The following is a 19,125-nucleotide window of genomic DNA, read 5'->3' as shown; positions in this document are numbered from 1 at the left end:
AACAAATAACCTCTCTCACCCTAAATTAGGATTTGCTGTGTGCAATGATGAGAGACAAGTATGCTATTTATAATAAAACCTAACATACTAACTAATGGGCTTTTTTCCTAATGCTCATTACACAAGCCAACTTAATAAACAAGCTAACTTAACAAATTAGGGTTTAAACACTAAAACCTAATTTAACATGCTAACAACCCTAGCATCTTCGACACAAGCATGTGGACACCATTCGACTTCATGCTTAATCTTGTCGAACCAAGAAGTTACCCTTCGACCATACTAGAGTTCGATCCAATATCTCACAGTGAAAGATGAAAAGTTTTGCATTATATTTTGTACAAGTGACAAGTGTAACATTACACAATGAGATCGTCATATTTATAGGACATCATACCAAACAAAATAATCAATACAAATTATCACAAATAAAAAAATTATTGAGAAAAAATCATTCATTATTCATAACATAATTCAACTATTTATTGAATTTATTATTATAAAGCTATTCTTATAGTTATAAATAAAGCAATTTGCTTAAGTTTCACTTAAATGCACTTTAATCATATTTTAACTGATATTTTAATCCATATTATCACAAGATTCAAATATTTTCCGAATCATATTTGAAGCTTATTTTTATGATGTGTCATTTCGTTAATAATGTGAAAAATGCATTCAATAATAAAACAAACACTAATTTCGATAAAAACCTTGTTACAAGCTTTTATTTTTATATTACGTTGGTCCAATGTAAATTTATTATCTCATCCTATGAGGTGGAAAAGAAACCTATAGAAATTTGAAAGTGCCCATCAGTTTTCATAGATGTATTTCTATACGCATGATTTGCATAACTCAATAACACACAAAATCAGTGTCACCATATTGCCAAACAAAATAAAATTTCGGAGATGTATCTTCGGACAAGAGGCTTCAATGTATTATTGGGTAAGCATCCCAGTAAAGTTTCTGAAAATGTATTTCTGAAATTTTGAAGCTTTGGGAATTTGAAAATATGTCACCTTTGCATGTCAGATTTTTTCAAAGATGCATATCCAGAATTATAAAACGTGAATTTGTTAAAAATAGTCACCTGCATGATCAAACCCCATACTCATTTGTTTCTAAAAATCCTTTTCAACAACCCTTCCATTCTCAATCAAGATTTTCACTCCAAAACTTTATTATTGTGTTTCACCACATCAAAAGGAGCATAGGAAGATGGAATTCAAGAAAAACTTTATTTATTTCAAGCCTCATTGCCCACATTAATCTTGTTTTGTAACTGAAAAGACTTATGTTTAATCCGAAAATATATTTTCAGATTCAGTATGAACTCCTCCAGAAATGAATTTCTGAATCATGTAAGTCTTTATTTTCCAACAGTCTGTTTTTAATATTAGGTACATTTTTTAGTATTGTATGTTATTGTTTTCATTAGATATGGTGCACCCTAATATTTTTCGGAAACCTATTGTGTCTCCGGATGCCAAATGAGTTGTTCTAAAGGAGATAGGTGTTGGGATCAATTTAAAAATAAACAAGAGTTTGAATTTTGTGATCACATGCTTCAATGGATTCGTACTGAGGTATCTAAACTGGGGTTTGATGTTGTAATTGGAAGGTTCGATAATGGTTCGGATAAAAGAGGTGCATTTGTGACATTGACATGCGAAAGAAGTGGGAAATATAGACCTTTTATCTAGAATTTCAAATGAGATGACACTAGTTCAAGAAAATGTGAGTGTTCCTTTAAGTTGCGTGTTTATTTGTTAACAAATAACAAATAGAGATTTAATGTGATATGTGGTTTACATAACCTTGATTTGTGTGAAGATCTAGTAGGTCATCTAATTGCAAGTCGCCTCATGTCGGAAGATAAGGAATGTGTTTCAGATATGACATTGAATTTGGTGCATTAAAAAACATACTTGCAATTTTGAAACGTAAAAGACCCGGAAATATCACAAATATCATGCAAGTGTACAATATTCGGTACCAAACTAACAAGGCGTTGAGAGGGATAGAACTAAAATGCAACAGCTCTTGAAACTTTTAGATGATAACAGTTATGTATCTAGGTACTGAAAGTGAGAAGAAGGGGTAATTGTTAGAGATATATTTTAGACTCATCCTGATTCCATAAAATTGTTCAATATGTTTTCTACTGTGCTCATCATTGATTCAACATATAAGACCAACAAGTACAGACTTTCATTATTAGAAATTGCTGGTGTTACCTTTACTAAAAAGACTTTTTTTTGCCAGGTTTGCATTTCTAGAGAGAGGGAAAAAAAGGATAATGTTATTTAGGCTTTAGAGGTGTGTTGGGTAATGTTGTAGGACCAAGAAGACATGTTGAAAGTAATTGTTACCGACCGCAATACCGCTTTGATGAATTCAATTGCAAATGTATTTCCTACTTCTTATGCATTACTTTGTAGGTATCATATAAAAATAAATGTGAGAATTCAGGTTAAATATGCCCCAGGGACGAAAGAGATAGAGGGTGAAGATGGAAAAATGGCAAGGCATGCGTCATATTGGAAAAAAATGGATGCATGAAATGTTATGATAAATTCTTCTACAAAAGAGTTATATGTCGATGGTGTTATACATTTATGAAAAGTGTGTGAGAAATATCCAGATTTATTGAAATATATTGAAAGTACAATTTTGGATCATGTGAAGGAGAAGATTGTATGTGTTGGATCAATCAGGTTAGACACCTTAGAAATACAACACAAACCGGGTTGAGTCTGCTCATGCTACTCTAATGAATTGATTGGGAAATAGTAAGGGTGATTTGTGTAAAGATTGAGACTATGTGAGCCAAATGATCCAAAATCAGCATAATAAGATACAAATATCATTTGGTCCTAGCATCACAGTGTTGAAACACATATTCAAACACAACAATATTTATTCTCAATTGGTCGGAAACAAATCTCGAACAGGTCTGAATTAATATTTTTTATAAATCCAAACGAGTTGATAATGTAGGTTCTGATAGCTCAAAATGTGATTGCAGACTTATGAAAATCTATGGTCTCCCATGTGCTTGTCTTATATCTAAGAAGGTGAAACTTGATAGCCCGATACGAATGAATGGAGTTTGAACTCACTGGAAAGAGCTTGGGTTTGATGATGATGGTGTCATGAAAGACGGTAAATCGAATATCTCTATCTTGACCGGATAAGAAGCGATACAAGAGAGATTTTTGAAATTCGATAACAATATGAAACTCCACATCGAAGAGCAATTGAAGAAGATTTCTTATCCGAAAACCACAGACTTGAAATCACCCTCTCAATCGGTAAAAACAAAAGGTGCTCATAAGAAGGTCAAACCTATATCGAGTGACAATTCAACAATTCAGTGTCCTTCATGTTTTGAACACGTTGACAAACTTTTTTGAATTCACCAATTCTGGAATCTCAAAAAGAAGTGTTTTCAAAGGAGCTCACATTAGCAAACCACCTCATTCACCGCCTCCACCAAAAATTCCATTCATTAACGAGATGCCAGTTTTTATTCACAAATACATTGAACGTATCGTCAACGTAAAGGGTGACGGTAATTGTGGATTTTGAGCAATTTCTACTTTGCTCGGTAAAGGATAAGAGGATCATACACTTGTTCGCCAACAACTTACCCAAGAGTTGATGGGCCATAAAGAATCATACACACGACTTTACGGGAAAAAAGATAATTTTGAAGTATTTATCACTCTCTTGTTCCTTGCATTAGTGGACCTGTACCAAAGGATAAATGGACGTGCTTCTTTGAAATGAGTCATCTCATAGCAAGTGCATAAGATAGAGTGTGTATTGGGTGGGTTTCAAATTCACTGTGCACTGCCCCATCTCAAAATTCAAATGATCGTATTATGTATGTTAGGTGAGTTTCAAATCCGTGACATTTTGTTCAAGTTTATTTGAAACTGAGATGCCCTATACCACTTACACCACCATAGTCGACAACTCATTCAACAGCCAAAGTCGAGACTTGGTCGGACCATTTTGTTGAAAGGATGCAAAAATTCACCAAATTGAGTGAGATTGAAAGAGAATCAAATAAATAAAAATCAAAAGGGATACCACCCATAGTTATATATTTAGCCGGCGACAAGTCTTTCGGTTCATTTTATCTTTTCTTTATTAATTTATTATATGTAATCTTGTATTAGTGTTACCAAAAAATTATGAATTTATTACATGTTATGTTTCTGTCTGGAACATAATTTTATTTTGTTATGTGAGGTTCCGGAAATACATATGCGGATTAAGATAACATGGAGGTACTGAAGATGCATTTTCAGAATATTCCATGGTACAAGATAGAATTTCTAATGTCCATAATTATCTACTACTACTACAAATATGGGGCACTTGTCTCATTGTTTCATACCAAAACATATTACACCAGAATGAACATCATTTGGCATTTCGCAAATGTCTACTTTAACGTGTGAAGCCCTCGGTTGAATTTAAGATCAACGAGTACACCCCTCTTGAAAATCTAAAATACATACTGCAGAATCTTCTATCATAGGGCGACAATCGAAAAATTGTGAAGATCAAGTACCGTTCGTCGTTTGTTGACAACAATGGAGAGTTTAGCAACTTTGAGCTGAAGACGGGTGCAGATTTAAGGGTTATGTGGAATACTTTTTTCGTTTAGAAACAAAAGTTCTGATCGAGATGGATGCGACGATTTCAAAATCGATCAAAGATATTATGAAGATGTTGCAACGTCCACCTGGATATTGAACTGTAATGTTTGATCTATGCTAACATCACCTATGTAATGTTTTTTTTTTTTTTTTTTTTATGTTATCAATGAAATTTTTATTTTGTCAACCTACAAAATTGAGGTGTGTTTTAATTTCAACTTTAGTTGTATGTTTTTAGGTGTGTATTTAGGTACATTATTGTATTTTCACGTAGCGTGGCAATAATACATTCTAGTGTGGCAGTAATACATTGAGTGTATTAAGAAATTCCCATTTATTTTTTTCAAAATCCATTGCTTCAAATCCAAATCAATAATGTCACATCATCTCCTGTAATTTTACCATTAATGAATATGATATATCCAAAAAATAAAAACCATAAATTGGATTGTGAGAAAAAAAAAATCTAAAACTAACCGATAGATTAAAAACCCAGATTTAAAAATAGAGGTACGTACTAAAATCACATTTCAAATAGAAAACTATAAGAACCAAAATTGTATTTAAATCTTGAAATTTTAAGCTATATATTGTTAGTAAATTTTTAAATCGACTAAAGGTTCGAATTCCATACTTAAAAAAATACTAACAATATGCATTGTGACATTATGTTACACAAAGTTACAAGAGATTTACAAATTGAACAGAAAAGGAACCAAGTAATCAACTTCCAAGCCATCACTAATTCTACATGAGATGATGAATACAATAAAAAACATCCTTCTCTTCAGCTCTTTTTAATATTCTCAACACTGAACGTGTATATATGTACTCATCAGCATGTATGAAATGTCCATATCATCATAGCCTCAAGTCCAAAATAATGTTTACGAAGAGACTGTTGTGCTCTGTTCCTTAGTTTTAGTCAACTTTGCTTGTATAAGTTTGTCCAGAATGGGAGGCTCCAAAGGAATTGGATCGAGACACCGCTCAGCAGTAGCAACAATCACCTGTGTTCAAAGAATAAAAAAAATCAAATAGGCATAGGAGAAGACAAGGAGAAACTAGAGCCTATGGAAAAGTTAAAACCACGGGAACACTGTTTCTCCAAACCTCATCAAGCAAGAAATCGACTGCGGCTTCATCTTCAACTATTTCCCTAAAAGGGGTCCTCAGGAACAGGATATCCAGTTGAACTTGTTGGAATCCACTCCTGTTAAAAGTGTGGAGACGGACAAATTCTTGTAAACTTTTCAGGCAGAGTTTCACTATAGTAGTAACAACGGACTCCTGCAGTTTGTCAGCAAAAGCGACATCATGGACATCATGGCTTGCAACCAATTGCTTATATTTAAATCATCAATATGTCTATATTTAAATCACCAATTTGATAGCCACTCTCTATACCTGTGTATATTCTATTTTTGTGAAAATTTCAACTTTTTGCTTAAACAGTTTTGCTAGATGTGTTTCCAGAAGCTGGCTCCTTGCCCTTTGAGTATTTGACCTACCCAATTTCTCCTCCCGCAAGGGGTTACTCCTTGATGAAACACTACTTCCATTACTATCCGTCCTGCGGTGCTTACGTGTGCCTTGAGGCAAAATCTGCTTCACTTCATTAACTATAGCTTCAAGCTGGAACAGAAAATAGAATAGTCAAAATTTTCCTCAAGTTTACTGCAATTAAATACTACTCCCTCCATTCCTTTTTACATAATGTTTTTGACTTTTTACATGTACCAAGACAACCAATTTTGTTACTTTTAATACTATTATTTTTTCCTATAATACCCTTAATCATTTTTTAATGATGCATTGGACTTTGAAAACGACAAGTAATTAGAGACAAAAAGTTTCAGCAAATGCGACATGTGATTAGGAATGGAGGTAGTATCATACTATCTTTAAGTGAAGATATTCAAGACTTCATAGTAAATGGCAGAGAGAACATCGCAGTTGATATGAAAACACATAAATACCAACCTCTTGAAGAAAAAAATCAACAAACATGTGCACTTCTCTTGGCTCCTTATGCTGTATAAAGTAAGTAATAATCTTTAGATTGCTCTTTCATAGATAATCACCAATCTATTTTTTTTTAATGAAAAGCATATAACAGGCTGACCTTAACCCAATTAGGTGTTGTAAACCTCTTCTTCAGAATAAGTGAAATCCTTTGAGTTCTCATATTTATGTACTGAAAAGAATCAAACAGTATATGTAAATGATGCTTAAACAGTAGAATGAGATTAAATATCATCCGAAACCAAAGCATTCAAGGAAGAACACTATAAACAAAAAACAGAACTGAAGCTTACTAGTTTCTTTGAAAATCAAACCAGACAAGTGCTTTAAGGGTGCATTTGATTTGCTAAAAAATAAAGGACGGGACAAGACAACTCTTATTGTACCCGGTTTGATTTAGAAACCAGGCATGAGACTGGACAAAATAGGAGGCAAGGGAATCGGATGAAATATTAATGTGTCTCTTACTAAACCATGGACAACTTTTGGTCCCAAGTACAAGCTATCTAAACTACCATTTTTATTTTCTACTCAATATTATCTTTCATCTCTCTCTCCCCTTCCACACTCACTCATCTCTTCTCTCCCCTCTTCCTCTTCCTCTTCCTCTTCCTCATTGTATCCTTTCTTTCTCTCCCTCTCATTTATTAAGATTTGCATTCATAAAGATAACACCATACAAGATAAAAAGTTGTCTAGTAACTAAAAGGTTCATCTTGTACTGTTCTGTCTAATCAAGTCTAATCAAACGGACCTGGTGAACTTACAGCTAAATTGTCTTCCCTACTGTCCTTTAACTACCCATCTAATAATGAATTAAGCCTTTATTTTCATTTCATTGATTCTGAATTTCTTCGGTTACTAACAAATACAGTCTAGGACTATATACAGAGTTGTCACGTGAACTGCAATTCCATTGAAAAGAGTATATGAACTTGAAAGCGTACCAGGTGCAGGAATTTTTCACCAGCTGAGCGGAATTTTCTACATATTTCTCCAGGAATAAATGCAGGTCTAGATTCATAGCCTCTAACACTACCACCAGAAAAGGAAGCAGCTATTTCCTGAAGATACAAGGAAAATTATAAGGAATACTCGTGCGGATAATAGAAGGACAAATAACCACACAAATTGATCTAATTTCAGAAATCAAATCCAAGTCTATAAAGTGGACCCTTGCCTCAGTGATTTTGGGGATGACAGTTTGTTCAATAAAAGCAGACAATTGTGCCAGCACTAGGACAAGGCCAGGAAAAGCTTTTTCAACAATAGCTCCCTCTGCCGCCAAACCATGAACTTGAATAGCTGAAGAATTATTTCTTCCCGAAAATAGGAGGAACTGATCTTCAAGTTGCCTAAAAAAATCTTGAAATCCTTCTTGAACCAAATCAACAAATAACTCTCTTAGTCTAACTAAGATCCCAGAGTCATCATCTAAAATTTTGCGGAAGTCCTGAAGGGAGAGATAAAATGTAGATGAAACACAATAAAACAAAAATAACAGAAACTCTACACAATAGCATTGCAAGCTTGTATACATTAAATCAAGCTTTTGTATTAAATCAACTAGACTAGTCTGAGCATAAAAAGTGCTCACCAACAAGATGTTCATGCCTCCTTGCAGAACTGCTTTTGTACTAGCATCAAGAACAGCTTCAAGAGAGTACTGCTCTGCTCCATCCTTTTTCAGGACTTGTAAGAAGGAGTCTGTTAAACAGAAGCCAACTCAGCATAGTAATAAATGCAAAAAAATTGACAGATTTTTCCACGAGCAATCATGTGACGTGACTACATATTAGACATCAAACAAGAACCGGTGACAACATAATAAACACCATTTTGTGATTTGGTCATTTTAGAAAACAAGCAGTCAGCTTGGGGCAAAGTTTTTCAGTTTCGACACTTCATAATTCTCCTACGATATGGTACGGTAAATATTTCAAACTTAGAGCTGAAACTAAAGATTGGCAGCATTCTTAATGAGTCGTAGAAGTTAGAACAAACCTGAGATGTCTTCCAGAAGATGAGAAAATGCACTTCTAACATACACCGTAACAACAGCACTTGCAGCCTACAAATATTAAGGGTTGATTGATGAAAATCTATTTTCTAACATAGGCTTCAAATTTATTACTGAGAAAAACAGGAAGTGGAATTGAAAAACTACAGCTTAGGCCAGAATCAAATTTGAGCCAATGACATCAATGGATAACCTGAAGAGAATGGTTAGAGAGAGTTGCTTCCGGCAAGACTTCATCTATCAGAAGTACATCATTCCAAACAACTCCTGTAAATATCATTTAAAGATATCATAGTCAGGCCGCATATATAGCACAAAATATACAGGATGCAAATATAAAAGCAAAAGATGGGAATGATTTTTTGTGATCCTAATAAATCATCGAAGACACAGTTAAACAAACACCACATTGCAATAAAGGCATCCAGAAAGACAACAAAACCAAATGGATGCATATGATCCATGAGAACATGGTGGTGCATTCATGGAAAGTACAAGCCACTTTCAAAACATTCAGGCCTCTAAGAAACTAATCTAGATTGCTTGATATTTTATAAAAATATTTAAAACAGAAGTGTTAGTTTTTACTTAAAAAATCATTTGCCAAAGTTAAATTGGACTATGGACTAAAAATACAATTGTTCTCTATTTAAACAAAAGTTACATATTATAAAACAGAGATGGGATTCAAAGATCATTGTGGCACGTCTACTTAATGTGGGACTAAAAGTAAAACTAAAAAGCCACCAAGCATATGTCTAGAAATTGGGAAAGTAGCAGCAAAGTTGTATTCCTTACGAAGAACACCGAGTAGATCTGCTGGGTGAATCCGTGTCTTTACATATTCCTTTGCAATCACAAAATTCCTAGCAAACATTGAAAAAGTGAGCAGAATATACAAATTTTACCAGCAGTGGATAAAATGGCTGCCTATAGTAGATAAAAATACTAACTTTGTAACCAAATCTTGAGCGAGTTTGATTAACTGCTTTTCTGAATCCGGAAATATGACTAAAAGAGCACGAACTGCCTCCATAAATTCATGAGTTGTTGCCTAAGATAGGAAATGGAAGAGAAACAATTTTAATTTATCAGTCTCTTAATATCAGATATGAAATAAAACATATGTACAAATGAAAGTAAATTAGGATAAGTTAGAAAGAAAGAAAAAAAGAATTTTGGATATAATCAGAATAGTCATCCTATAATTATAAATATTCCATTAATCCATTTAGTGGCAGATAATTAGACACAATGAAACAACCATCATACTATGAGATATGCTTATTAAACACAAAAGTGACATCTACAACGCATATGGTTGTTGGATTTTTTTCATATTTTCCATGCACCTTGGAATCGTGCCCATACAGATTTGATGAGCATTTTCTGCATGATGGCATACAGTGTCTGGGATTGATATTTGGTTGTGTTTGAATAGCAAGTCTCTCATACTATATGTGATACTATTTTATTTGCTGTTATTTGTCGAGTCGGCAATATTCGATTACATCACATGAACCTCTCACAAAAACCATCTTTTTATAGAGTGCAGCATTAATCTATCTTCTATAAGGATGTACTCCAACTCCTCAGATAGGCATCCACATTGCTCAGATCAGAGCCATATATTATTATTAATTCACAGAATCATCACTATCTTGATTGAAATGGGGCAAGGAAGAAGGACAATAAACAAAAACATACTGTATACTGTTCTGCTACTACTTACCTTGTGAGGAGATGCTGAAGGAGAAAAGTCTCCCGAAGCAATGTTTATTTCCTCAGGGCTCAGTTGAATGTCTGTAATGGACTGTTCTAATTTCTCAAGTAACTGTGCCTTCAAATTGTTCACCTGCCAACAAATAGAAAACCAACTATCAAATAATTATAAACTCAATCAATAACACCTAAAAAAATAATGTTCATTCCCTCTATTAAAAGGAAGGACATGAAAGACCCGAAATTCACCATACAGATCAATAAAAAGAAGTATTTCACATCATAAGGGAAGTTCTTTAAAAGTAAACATTCAGAAAATAGATACTACCTAATACCAATGACATTCCATAAATTTTATAAAAAAAACTGTACAAACCGGAAAATCCAACTGCTTAAGGAGCACTGCAGCCTCGGCTCTCACTTGTATTGATTCAGAATCTGAAAATAGCTTCCCCTGGTTAGAGAGGGGGAAAGAAAAAGAAATCAAATCACAAAAACATTAATAAACTAATTACATTATTTCAGCATAACATCGATTTAAAGTTGACTCTCATACTATAAAGCACGACATCTCTCCAAACTGCCATGCTTGGAGATGGACCAAGAGAATGAGCCAATATCTACTCTTTTGATCAGACACTTCTATAATTGAAGAATAAAATATTTTTTTAAAAGTCAACCTATATTACATTCGAAAATTGAAATCAATTAAAATATATGAAACACAAACTTCATTCATTGAAACATATAGTCGTAAAATGACCCCTAGTAGTTTTAAAACACATATTGTCTTCTTATTTTGGAATTATTTCTATAAGGGTTACATTATGAGATGAACCCGCTTAGTGTACTATATATAGCACTAGTGTTTCACAATGTCCCGTGTCAGTGCTTCATCGTTGTTTATATGTTTTGCCCATGTTGGGAAAACTATAATAGAAAGGTTTAACAAATGACAAGAGAAGTTAATCCTATCCAATTTTACTATGAATTCGATAACGAAATAAGATAGCATATGGATATCTATCAAGAGTGTCATACCATGTTATGAACTGATATGGCTATTCTAGACATAAGATAGATAGAATATAGGAGACTAATAACTTAACTAAATAATCCATATCTCCCCCTGGCTTGAATTTGGATGATTGGCCCATGTCTAAAGTTCCTGACAAGATGCTAGAATTATACCTGCAGGTTTCTTATTACATTAGCTATTGCTTCTTCAGATGCTTGCTTACAGTCCTGAAACGATGAATCTCCATATGCCTGACAAAAAGGAAAGATAACCAAGATATTTCATCCGAGACCAAGAATGATATGTTCCGTGTAAAAGTAATCAAGGGAATGAATTAGAAACCATGTAAAGGCAAAAGAAACCTTAAAAATTGGCATTGCTCCAATGTAAAACCTAACTGCATCTGCATACGCCTCCGACTTGATGCACTTGCCAAGTCTATCAGGAAGATCATATATAAACTACTCTTCGACAGGGTGAAAAGTGTGTCAGTCATATCACATAAACACTTGTAAGAAAATAAAGCTATCACACATATAAAGATATAGACGAATCATTCAACAAGGGAACACACTGAAACAATAAATCTTTCATTGTTAGATCCATTTTGCAAAACCTCAATTTGCATCATGTTTGATATGTGGAAACCTAACTATTCAGTGAACAACGACACGGACAATTGGTTTAGTACCTGAACTTTCCGAAGAAGATTGCAAGTCCTATGAAGCTTTTCAATATGCTCCCTTTTGTCAAATAATGAAGTGTTCACATTGTCACTCCTTGACTGCACAGACATTATCTACACCACGGAAAAACACGGATTCCTATCAAATTCAAATCCTTATCTTCCTCTTTTCATTTGCTTCTTTTCAATAAAAGAACACAACAACAACAACAACAAAATTGAACGCTGTAAAACTAAAACTACTTTTACCTTGTCAAGAAGCTGTTCCATATTAGTCTCCATCCCTGAAATGTTACTTTTCATCCTATTCAACAAAAGCAAAATATAATGATTCTTAAGCACCAACACCTCTAAAAGTGTTTGTATCAGTGTGTTAGTATCGGTGTAGTGTTTCCGGTGTCAGAGTTTCATACCACAACAAACACTCTAAACAAATCAAGAGAAAAATAGCGATCAAACTACCTCTTTATAGTATCTGTAGCGCTAATGAACTTGTTATAATTCTCGTAAACAAGCATTTGCAAATCAGTATCAAGATTCTTAATTTCAGCTGCCATTTCAACATGTCGCTGAAGTAACCCTTCCAAATTGGACTTATATACCTTTCAAATCAAATGAATCAATTAACCAATTCAGTTTAATGAAAACGAAATCAAATTATAGAGATGAATTATGCAAGGGGGAGAATAGATTACGAGTATGTTCATGTATTGATCGGGATCGAATTCAGAGGAGTTAATGTCGTCGATTGAAGCGTGTTTGGGGGAAGTGATGCCGGTGGAGTTGGAAGAGATGGAAGGGTCTGGAGAGTAGAAACTGGATAACAGATCTCGCATTCTCTTTGCTTTATCATCGAGCTGTGGTTCATCTGCACCCATTTTCACACCTTTTTCTTCTGATGTGCTGAATCAATTCAATTTCTCTTCTGATCTGTGAAATGATGAATTGAAAAAAAATTGGTTTTAAGATTTTGTGAAGACGATGGTTTTTTCTTTTTTCTTTTTTTAAGTACAATAATTAGAAATTAACCTGCTACCGAAAAAATAGAGATTTTCGTAGATGTACGTTCGAAAACACTTTTTTTAAATATTTGCGCGAAAATTTTTTTGTACATGCACATACAGAAAACTTCCTTAAGTATATCTACAGAATAAATCAGATACAGAATACCAGAAAAACAACATTTGCAACGATAAAAACAATATTCATAGATTAAAATTGACATTACATCGATAATTTTAACTGTAAATTAAACATTACATTTCAATAGTCCAGTGGACGCTTGCACATTTCTAAGATTTGTTCGATCGTTCTTTGCACCTTCGCTACAAACTCGGGCGGAATTTTCTCTCCGAAACCGTAATACGTTCGCCACATCGCCAAAACATTCTCTCGACTCTTGAGTTCAAAGTTGCTGTAAACGACGTTCCTTCCGTTGTCAATGAAGTTGAACGATACTCGAGCTTCACAACCTTTCGTTTGTCACCATAAGGTAGGCGTAATGAATTTCGTCAATGATAACGTCGAGTGAGGTGTACTCGTTGAGTTTGAACGTTCGCCCGGTTGTTTTACCGTCGGAGTAGGAGACACTTGCGACATACCAACGAACGTTGTACTCATATTGAGGCAATTTTATGTTTGTGTGAAATACAACATTAGAAATCCTAAATTTATAAAAAAAAAACCTAGGTGAATATGGACCATCCATTTTTTGTCACAGACTCTTCCGTAGGTATATCCACGGAAAGAACCTAGATATTTTGTTTCTGTAGGTGTACCAACGGAAAAAAACTCATAATTTGCAAATTTTGAACCTTTCGTAGATACATCAACGGAACTTTCCCTGTTAGTTCTTTTAGCAAGGCAGAATTATAATGCAACCTAGAATTTAAAAAGACATAAACACATATTAAACCTTCCATTAGAATTTATAATTGAAAAAAAATGATTATATTGCAATGTTAAATAGTGCATATATTACACTTTGAAACTACAAAACACATCAAAAGAACTATCGCCGGCTAAATGTATATGTGGTTCTAACTTTGACTTTTCCTTATTCGATTCCTTTTCAATGTTGTTCAATCTTTCAAATTCGTGCATCCTATCAACAAAAAGATCGGTCAACGCCTCGACATCTTCGGTATGATAAAGCGTCCATTCCGGTGAGGTAGGCGATATGGGGCATCCTGGTTTCAAGTAAACTTGCACAAAATGACTCGATTTTGAAAGTCATCCAATACACATGATACGATCATTTGGATTTGTAAGTGGTGCGGTGCGGAGGGGAAAAGGTTTCCGAAAAACCATAACGCGTCAGGTCAATGCACACCCTATCATACGCGTTTGCAATAAGATGTCCCATTTTCGGGAATCTCATCCATTTTGACACGGATGTGTAAGCGCCCAACCAAGGAACAAGAGCTTCGTTAACTGCTTCAAATTTAATTTCCTCTTCATATAATCGCATGTACGAGTCTTTATGCGTCTTCAACTCTTGGATAAGTTGATGACGGACAAGAGTATGGCTATCCTCTCCATTACCAAGCAACCCCGACACGGCCCGGTAACCGCAATTACCGTCCCCCACAACATTGACGATCCACTTGATGTATTTGTGCATTAAAAATGGTGTCTCTTTGATGAATGGAATTTTCTGTGAAATAGGCATCTCTTTGATGATTGGAATTTTCGGCAGAATAGGTGTCGGAGGCGGTTTGCTTATGTGAGCTCCTTTGTTTGATTTGTTTGAGATTTTTTAGATTTAGGAGTTGGTGAGTCGAGTAAAAGTTTATCGACGTGCTCACAATACAAAGGAGTCTGTGTACTCGAGTTGTCATTCGGTGTAGGATTCAATATATTTGGAGCACCCTTAGTCTTAATCGATTGAGAAGGCGGTTTCATGTCGGTTGTTTCGGGATATCCAATCTTCCGCAATTGTTCTTTGATGTGGAGTTCCATGTTGTCATCGACCTTAAAAAACCTCTCTTGTATCGCTTCCAATTTGCAAGTAATAGAGATATTCGATTTTTCTCCTTCGATGCAACCATCATCATCAAAACTAAGTCTTTTCCAATGAGGGATAACTTCGTTCATTCTTATTGTCTCGCCTAGTTTTATCTTTTTAGCAATAACACACGCACACAGGAGACCATACGTTTTAGAAATAGTACAACCACACTTTGCGCTATCGGAACCTACAACTTCACCTTGTTTGGCCTCGTAAAAAATATAGTTCAACCCGCCCTGAGACACATTGCCGATCAATTAAGAATAAAGTATGTTGTCCTTGAATCGATGTTCCAACACCGCAATGCACCGACCAAATGTTATTTGTATCTCATTGTGTTAGTTTTTAATCATGAGATTGACGGAGTCCCAATCTCGACACAAGTCACCCTTGCTATTAGCCAACCAATTTTTCAAACTAGCATGTGTCGACTCAACTCTGTTGGTGGTTGTATTCCCAAGGTGTCGGACATTATCAGTCCACGCACACACAAATTTCTCCTCCACCTTATCAAGAATTGTGCTTTCAACATATTTCAATAAATCATGATACTTTTCACACACTTTCCGAAATTGAATGACGAAATGGGCGTATAATTATTTTGTTGAAGAATTTGCAATACGAGTCCATGCATCCATTATTTGCTCAACAACCACATCGGGCTTCACCGAATTCCCACCTTCGGTCTCTACTTGTTTCGTCCCTACCGCGGGTTTAACCTTAATTCTCACATTATATGTTATGAGATATCGAAAAAGTAATGCATTATAAGAAGAAAATACCTTTGCCACCGCATTCATCAACGAAGTATAACGGTCCGTAACAATTGCCTTAGGCATCTCGACTTGTTCCTTCAAAAGTGATCGGCACACCTCTAATGCCTGTGTAAAATTATCCTCTTTTTCACACTCCAAAAAAAGTAAAATCAATCGCATATGTCTTCTCGGTGGATGTTACACTGACCATCTCAAATAACGAAAGTATATACTTGTTGATCTTGTAGGTAGAATCGAGAATGAGCACTGTTGAAAACGTGTTGAACAATTTTATCGAATCCGGATGAGTTCAAAAAATATCTCAGACTGTAACTTCATTGTCGCAAGTTCGGTACCGTGACACGTATTTGTTATCACCCAACAATTTCAACAATTGTTGCATCTCCCTTATTCGCCTTATTATTGCGATATCGGATGTTATACACTTGCCTTATATTTGATACGTTGTCGGGTTTCTTCCATTTCAATGTGGCAAGTATATTTTTCGGTTGGACAAGATTCAAGGACATGTCACTAATACATGTCTTCTCTTTCAGTTTGAACCGACATGCACTATGATGACCTTGTAACTTTTATCACAAATCATGGTTATATAAACCACAAATAACACAAAATTTTCACTTCTTGCTAGCCTACATATAACCATGAATTTTAAATGGACACTCGCATTTTCTAGTACTCGTGTCGTCTCTTTTAAACTTCCTTAGAGGAGTATGGCATTTCCCGCTTCTTTCGCACAACATTGTTACGAAAGTGTTTCTTCTTGTTGTACCATTATTCGACCTTGTTGCACCAAAAAGTTGGAGTTTTGGAGTGAAAAATGATATTGATGTTGTAGGGTTTTTAGGTTGTGGAGAGGTGGGTGTTGAAGAAGAAATGCAACAATGGAGAAGTGATCAGGCTGGTAAAAAATATACTAGATACTTTCATAGGTGCATCTACGGCATATTCTAGTTCTAGGTCATTCCTTAGATGTACCTACGGAATAATCCCTGAACTGAATTAATCTGCAATTTTTCCCAACATACACTAGTTTAAAATACTTCCGTAGAAGCACCTCTGGAAAAACTCAAATTTTGACAAAAAAAGCTGCTTTCGGATGTGCATCTACGGAATCAGGGGGCATAATTGGAATCTCGCCAGGTGCCTAAGAGTATCAAAGGGGTGCATTGAGATATTTTCAAAAATTATATTTGGCACTATATATTTCATTGATTTTAAAATTGTCTTCAGATATAATTGGATTAAAATATACTTGAAGAAATACTTGGGTTGAGTTGTAAATTCTTAACCATCTTGGGCTTCTCCAAAATTTGCAGCTTCTATGTGAGCTTTAGAAGTTGGGTCTACTTCTAGTCCACCAGCTTCTGAACTCATAGCTTCTGAAGGTCTGGCTTCTAGATGATCTTCAGAAACCTGAATATCTACAAAACTTTCAATAGACTCTAAAATATGATATTTAGGCTCTTTGTCATTAAATTTGACATGTATATACTCTTCAATCATTTTAGTTTCATATTTATACACCCTGTATAACTTAAAGAGTTCATAATATCCTAAAAAGATACCTTTTGAGCCTTAGCATCAAATTTCTTTAGATAGACTTTATTGTTCAGGATGTAACATGTACATTCAAACTGATGAAAATAAGATATGCTAGGATTTCTTCTTTTAAATAATTCATATGATGTTTTGTTCAAAATTGGTACATGATATAGATCATATTCTGAACACAATAGGACGTATTAACAACTTTTGCCTACAAGTATTTTGGAAGATGGTTTTCATGAATCATGGTCCTAGCCATTTCTTGTAACGATCTGGTATTTATTTCTACAACCCTATTTTACTGTGGAGTTCTAGGATAAGAGAACTCATGGATAATTCCATGTCTTTTTATAAAAACTTTCAAATGGCTCATTTTCAAATTCACCACCAAGACCACTTCTGACTTTTAAAATCTTTGATTCCTTTTTCAAACCGTACTTGTATGCAAAAGATGTTGAATACTTCATATGATTTATCTTTAGTTTTAAGAAATTTAACCTAAGTCCATCTGCTGAAATCATCAACAATGACTAATCCATACTTCTTTCCATTGATTGCACCAGCCCCAACAGGACCAAACAAATCATTGTGAAGTAATTCTAAGGGTTTAGAGGTAGAGACAATGTTTTTATATTTAAAATATTTTTTATTAATCTTTCCTACTTGACATGCTCCATAAAGAGCACCTGAGTGATAATCAAGATCTAGACACCCTTTAACAAGTTGTAGCTTGCTAAGTTTAGAGATTAATCTCCAGTTAGCATGACATAACCTTCTGTGCCATACCCATTTCTCATCACTCACTACCATAAGGCAAACAATCTTCTGATCATTTAATTCAAAAATATTAATTTTATAAACATTTACCTTCCTTTTGCCTTTGAATAAAATGGATTTGTCAGACTCATTGATGATTGAACAAAAGTTCTTATTAAACAAGACTTCATAACCACTATCACAAAATTGGCTAATTCTCAGTAGGTTATATTTTAGTCCATTTACTAACCAAACATTATTAACAGAGATTAAGGAATTACCAATAGTACTCATACTAATGATATTCCCTTTATGTCCTCCTTCAAACCCCACATTTCCTTCCTCTTTTAGAGTTAGAGTTTGGAACTTATAATTTTCTCTTATCATATGTGTGAGCAGTCACTGTCCAAGTACCAGGATTTCTTTTTTGTTTCTCCATTTAGACATACTTGCAGCAAACACAATTTCATACTTAGGTACCCATAATCTTATGGGTCCTTTAGTGTTAGTTCTGACAAGCTTTCTTTTATTTTGAGCCTTTACCTTATAGTAGGGTTTAGAATCATTCTATACTTTTTGTTTATAAACGTTTTGTCTTGCATAATTTTTTACTTTGGCTTATGAAGCCTTTAGAACCCTTGGTCCAAAATTCTAGGGTTTCGGTTTGTTCAAAACCTTTGACTCGAGAGTCTTGGGTTTTGGTTTCTTTAGAACCTTTGACTTGAGAATCTTAGGTTCCGGTTTTTTCAGAACCCGTGAATTTTGAATTTTAGTTCCAGAACCTATGACTCAGCCACCTTAGGTTCTGATTGGCTCAAAATCTTACCATTATCAACAACAGGCACAAAATAATTATCCAGCTCTCATTGAGTAGTGCTTGAAGAAT

At 34.6% G+C, this 19,125-nt stretch overlaps 2 protein-coding genes across 2 annotated transcripts; both read right to left on the bottom strand.

The window, feature by feature from the left end:
- Positions 1-5,220: 5,220 nt before the first annotated feature.
- On the bottom strand, positions 5,221-13,125 carry LOC131629173 (vacuolar protein sorting-associated protein 51 homolog). Its single transcript, XM_058899966.1, has 20 exons — positions 12,845-13,125; positions 12,612-12,751; positions 12,399-12,453; positions 12,156-12,263; positions 11,827-11,925; positions 11,638-11,715; positions 10,823-10,900; positions 10,457-10,579; positions 9,678-9,778; positions 9,523-9,590; positions 8,918-8,991; positions 8,709-8,775; positions 8,302-8,411; positions 7,885-8,157; positions 7,652-7,768; positions 6,805-6,876; positions 6,663-6,713; positions 6,087-6,314; positions 5,793-5,969; positions 5,221-5,689 (listed from the first exon to the last, which is right to left on the bottom strand). Exons 1-20 carry the CDS (start codon positions 13,025-13,027, stop codon positions 5,567-5,569), a joined length of 2,325 nt encoding a protein of 774 aa, XP_058755949.1. The 5' UTR covers positions 13,028-13,125; the 3' UTR covers positions 5,221-5,566.
- A 157-nt stretch (positions 13,126-13,282) lies between these two features.
- On the bottom strand, positions 13,283-14,820 carry LOC131629189 (uncharacterized). The gene is made up of 4 exons (XM_058899985.1): positions 14,457-14,820; positions 14,131-14,338; positions 13,977-14,030; positions 13,283-13,292 (listed from the first exon to the last, which is right to left on the bottom strand). The coding sequence occupies exons 1-4, from the start codon at positions 14,818-14,820 to the stop codon at positions 13,283-13,285; spliced, it is 636 nt and encodes a 211-aa protein (XP_058755968.1).
- Positions 14,821-19,125: the final 4,305 nt, after the last annotated feature.

Source organism: Vicia villosa, unplaced genomic scaffold (genome assembly GCF_029867415.1).
Source record: "Vicia villosa cultivar HV-30 ecotype Madison, WI unplaced genomic scaffold, Vvil1.0 ctg.000534F_1_1, whole genome shotgun sequence".
Classification (NCBI taxonomy): Eukaryota; Viridiplantae; Streptophyta; class Magnoliopsida; order Fabales; family Fabaceae; genus Vicia; species Vicia villosa.
This window is presented reverse-complemented; position numbering and strand designations above follow the sequence as displayed.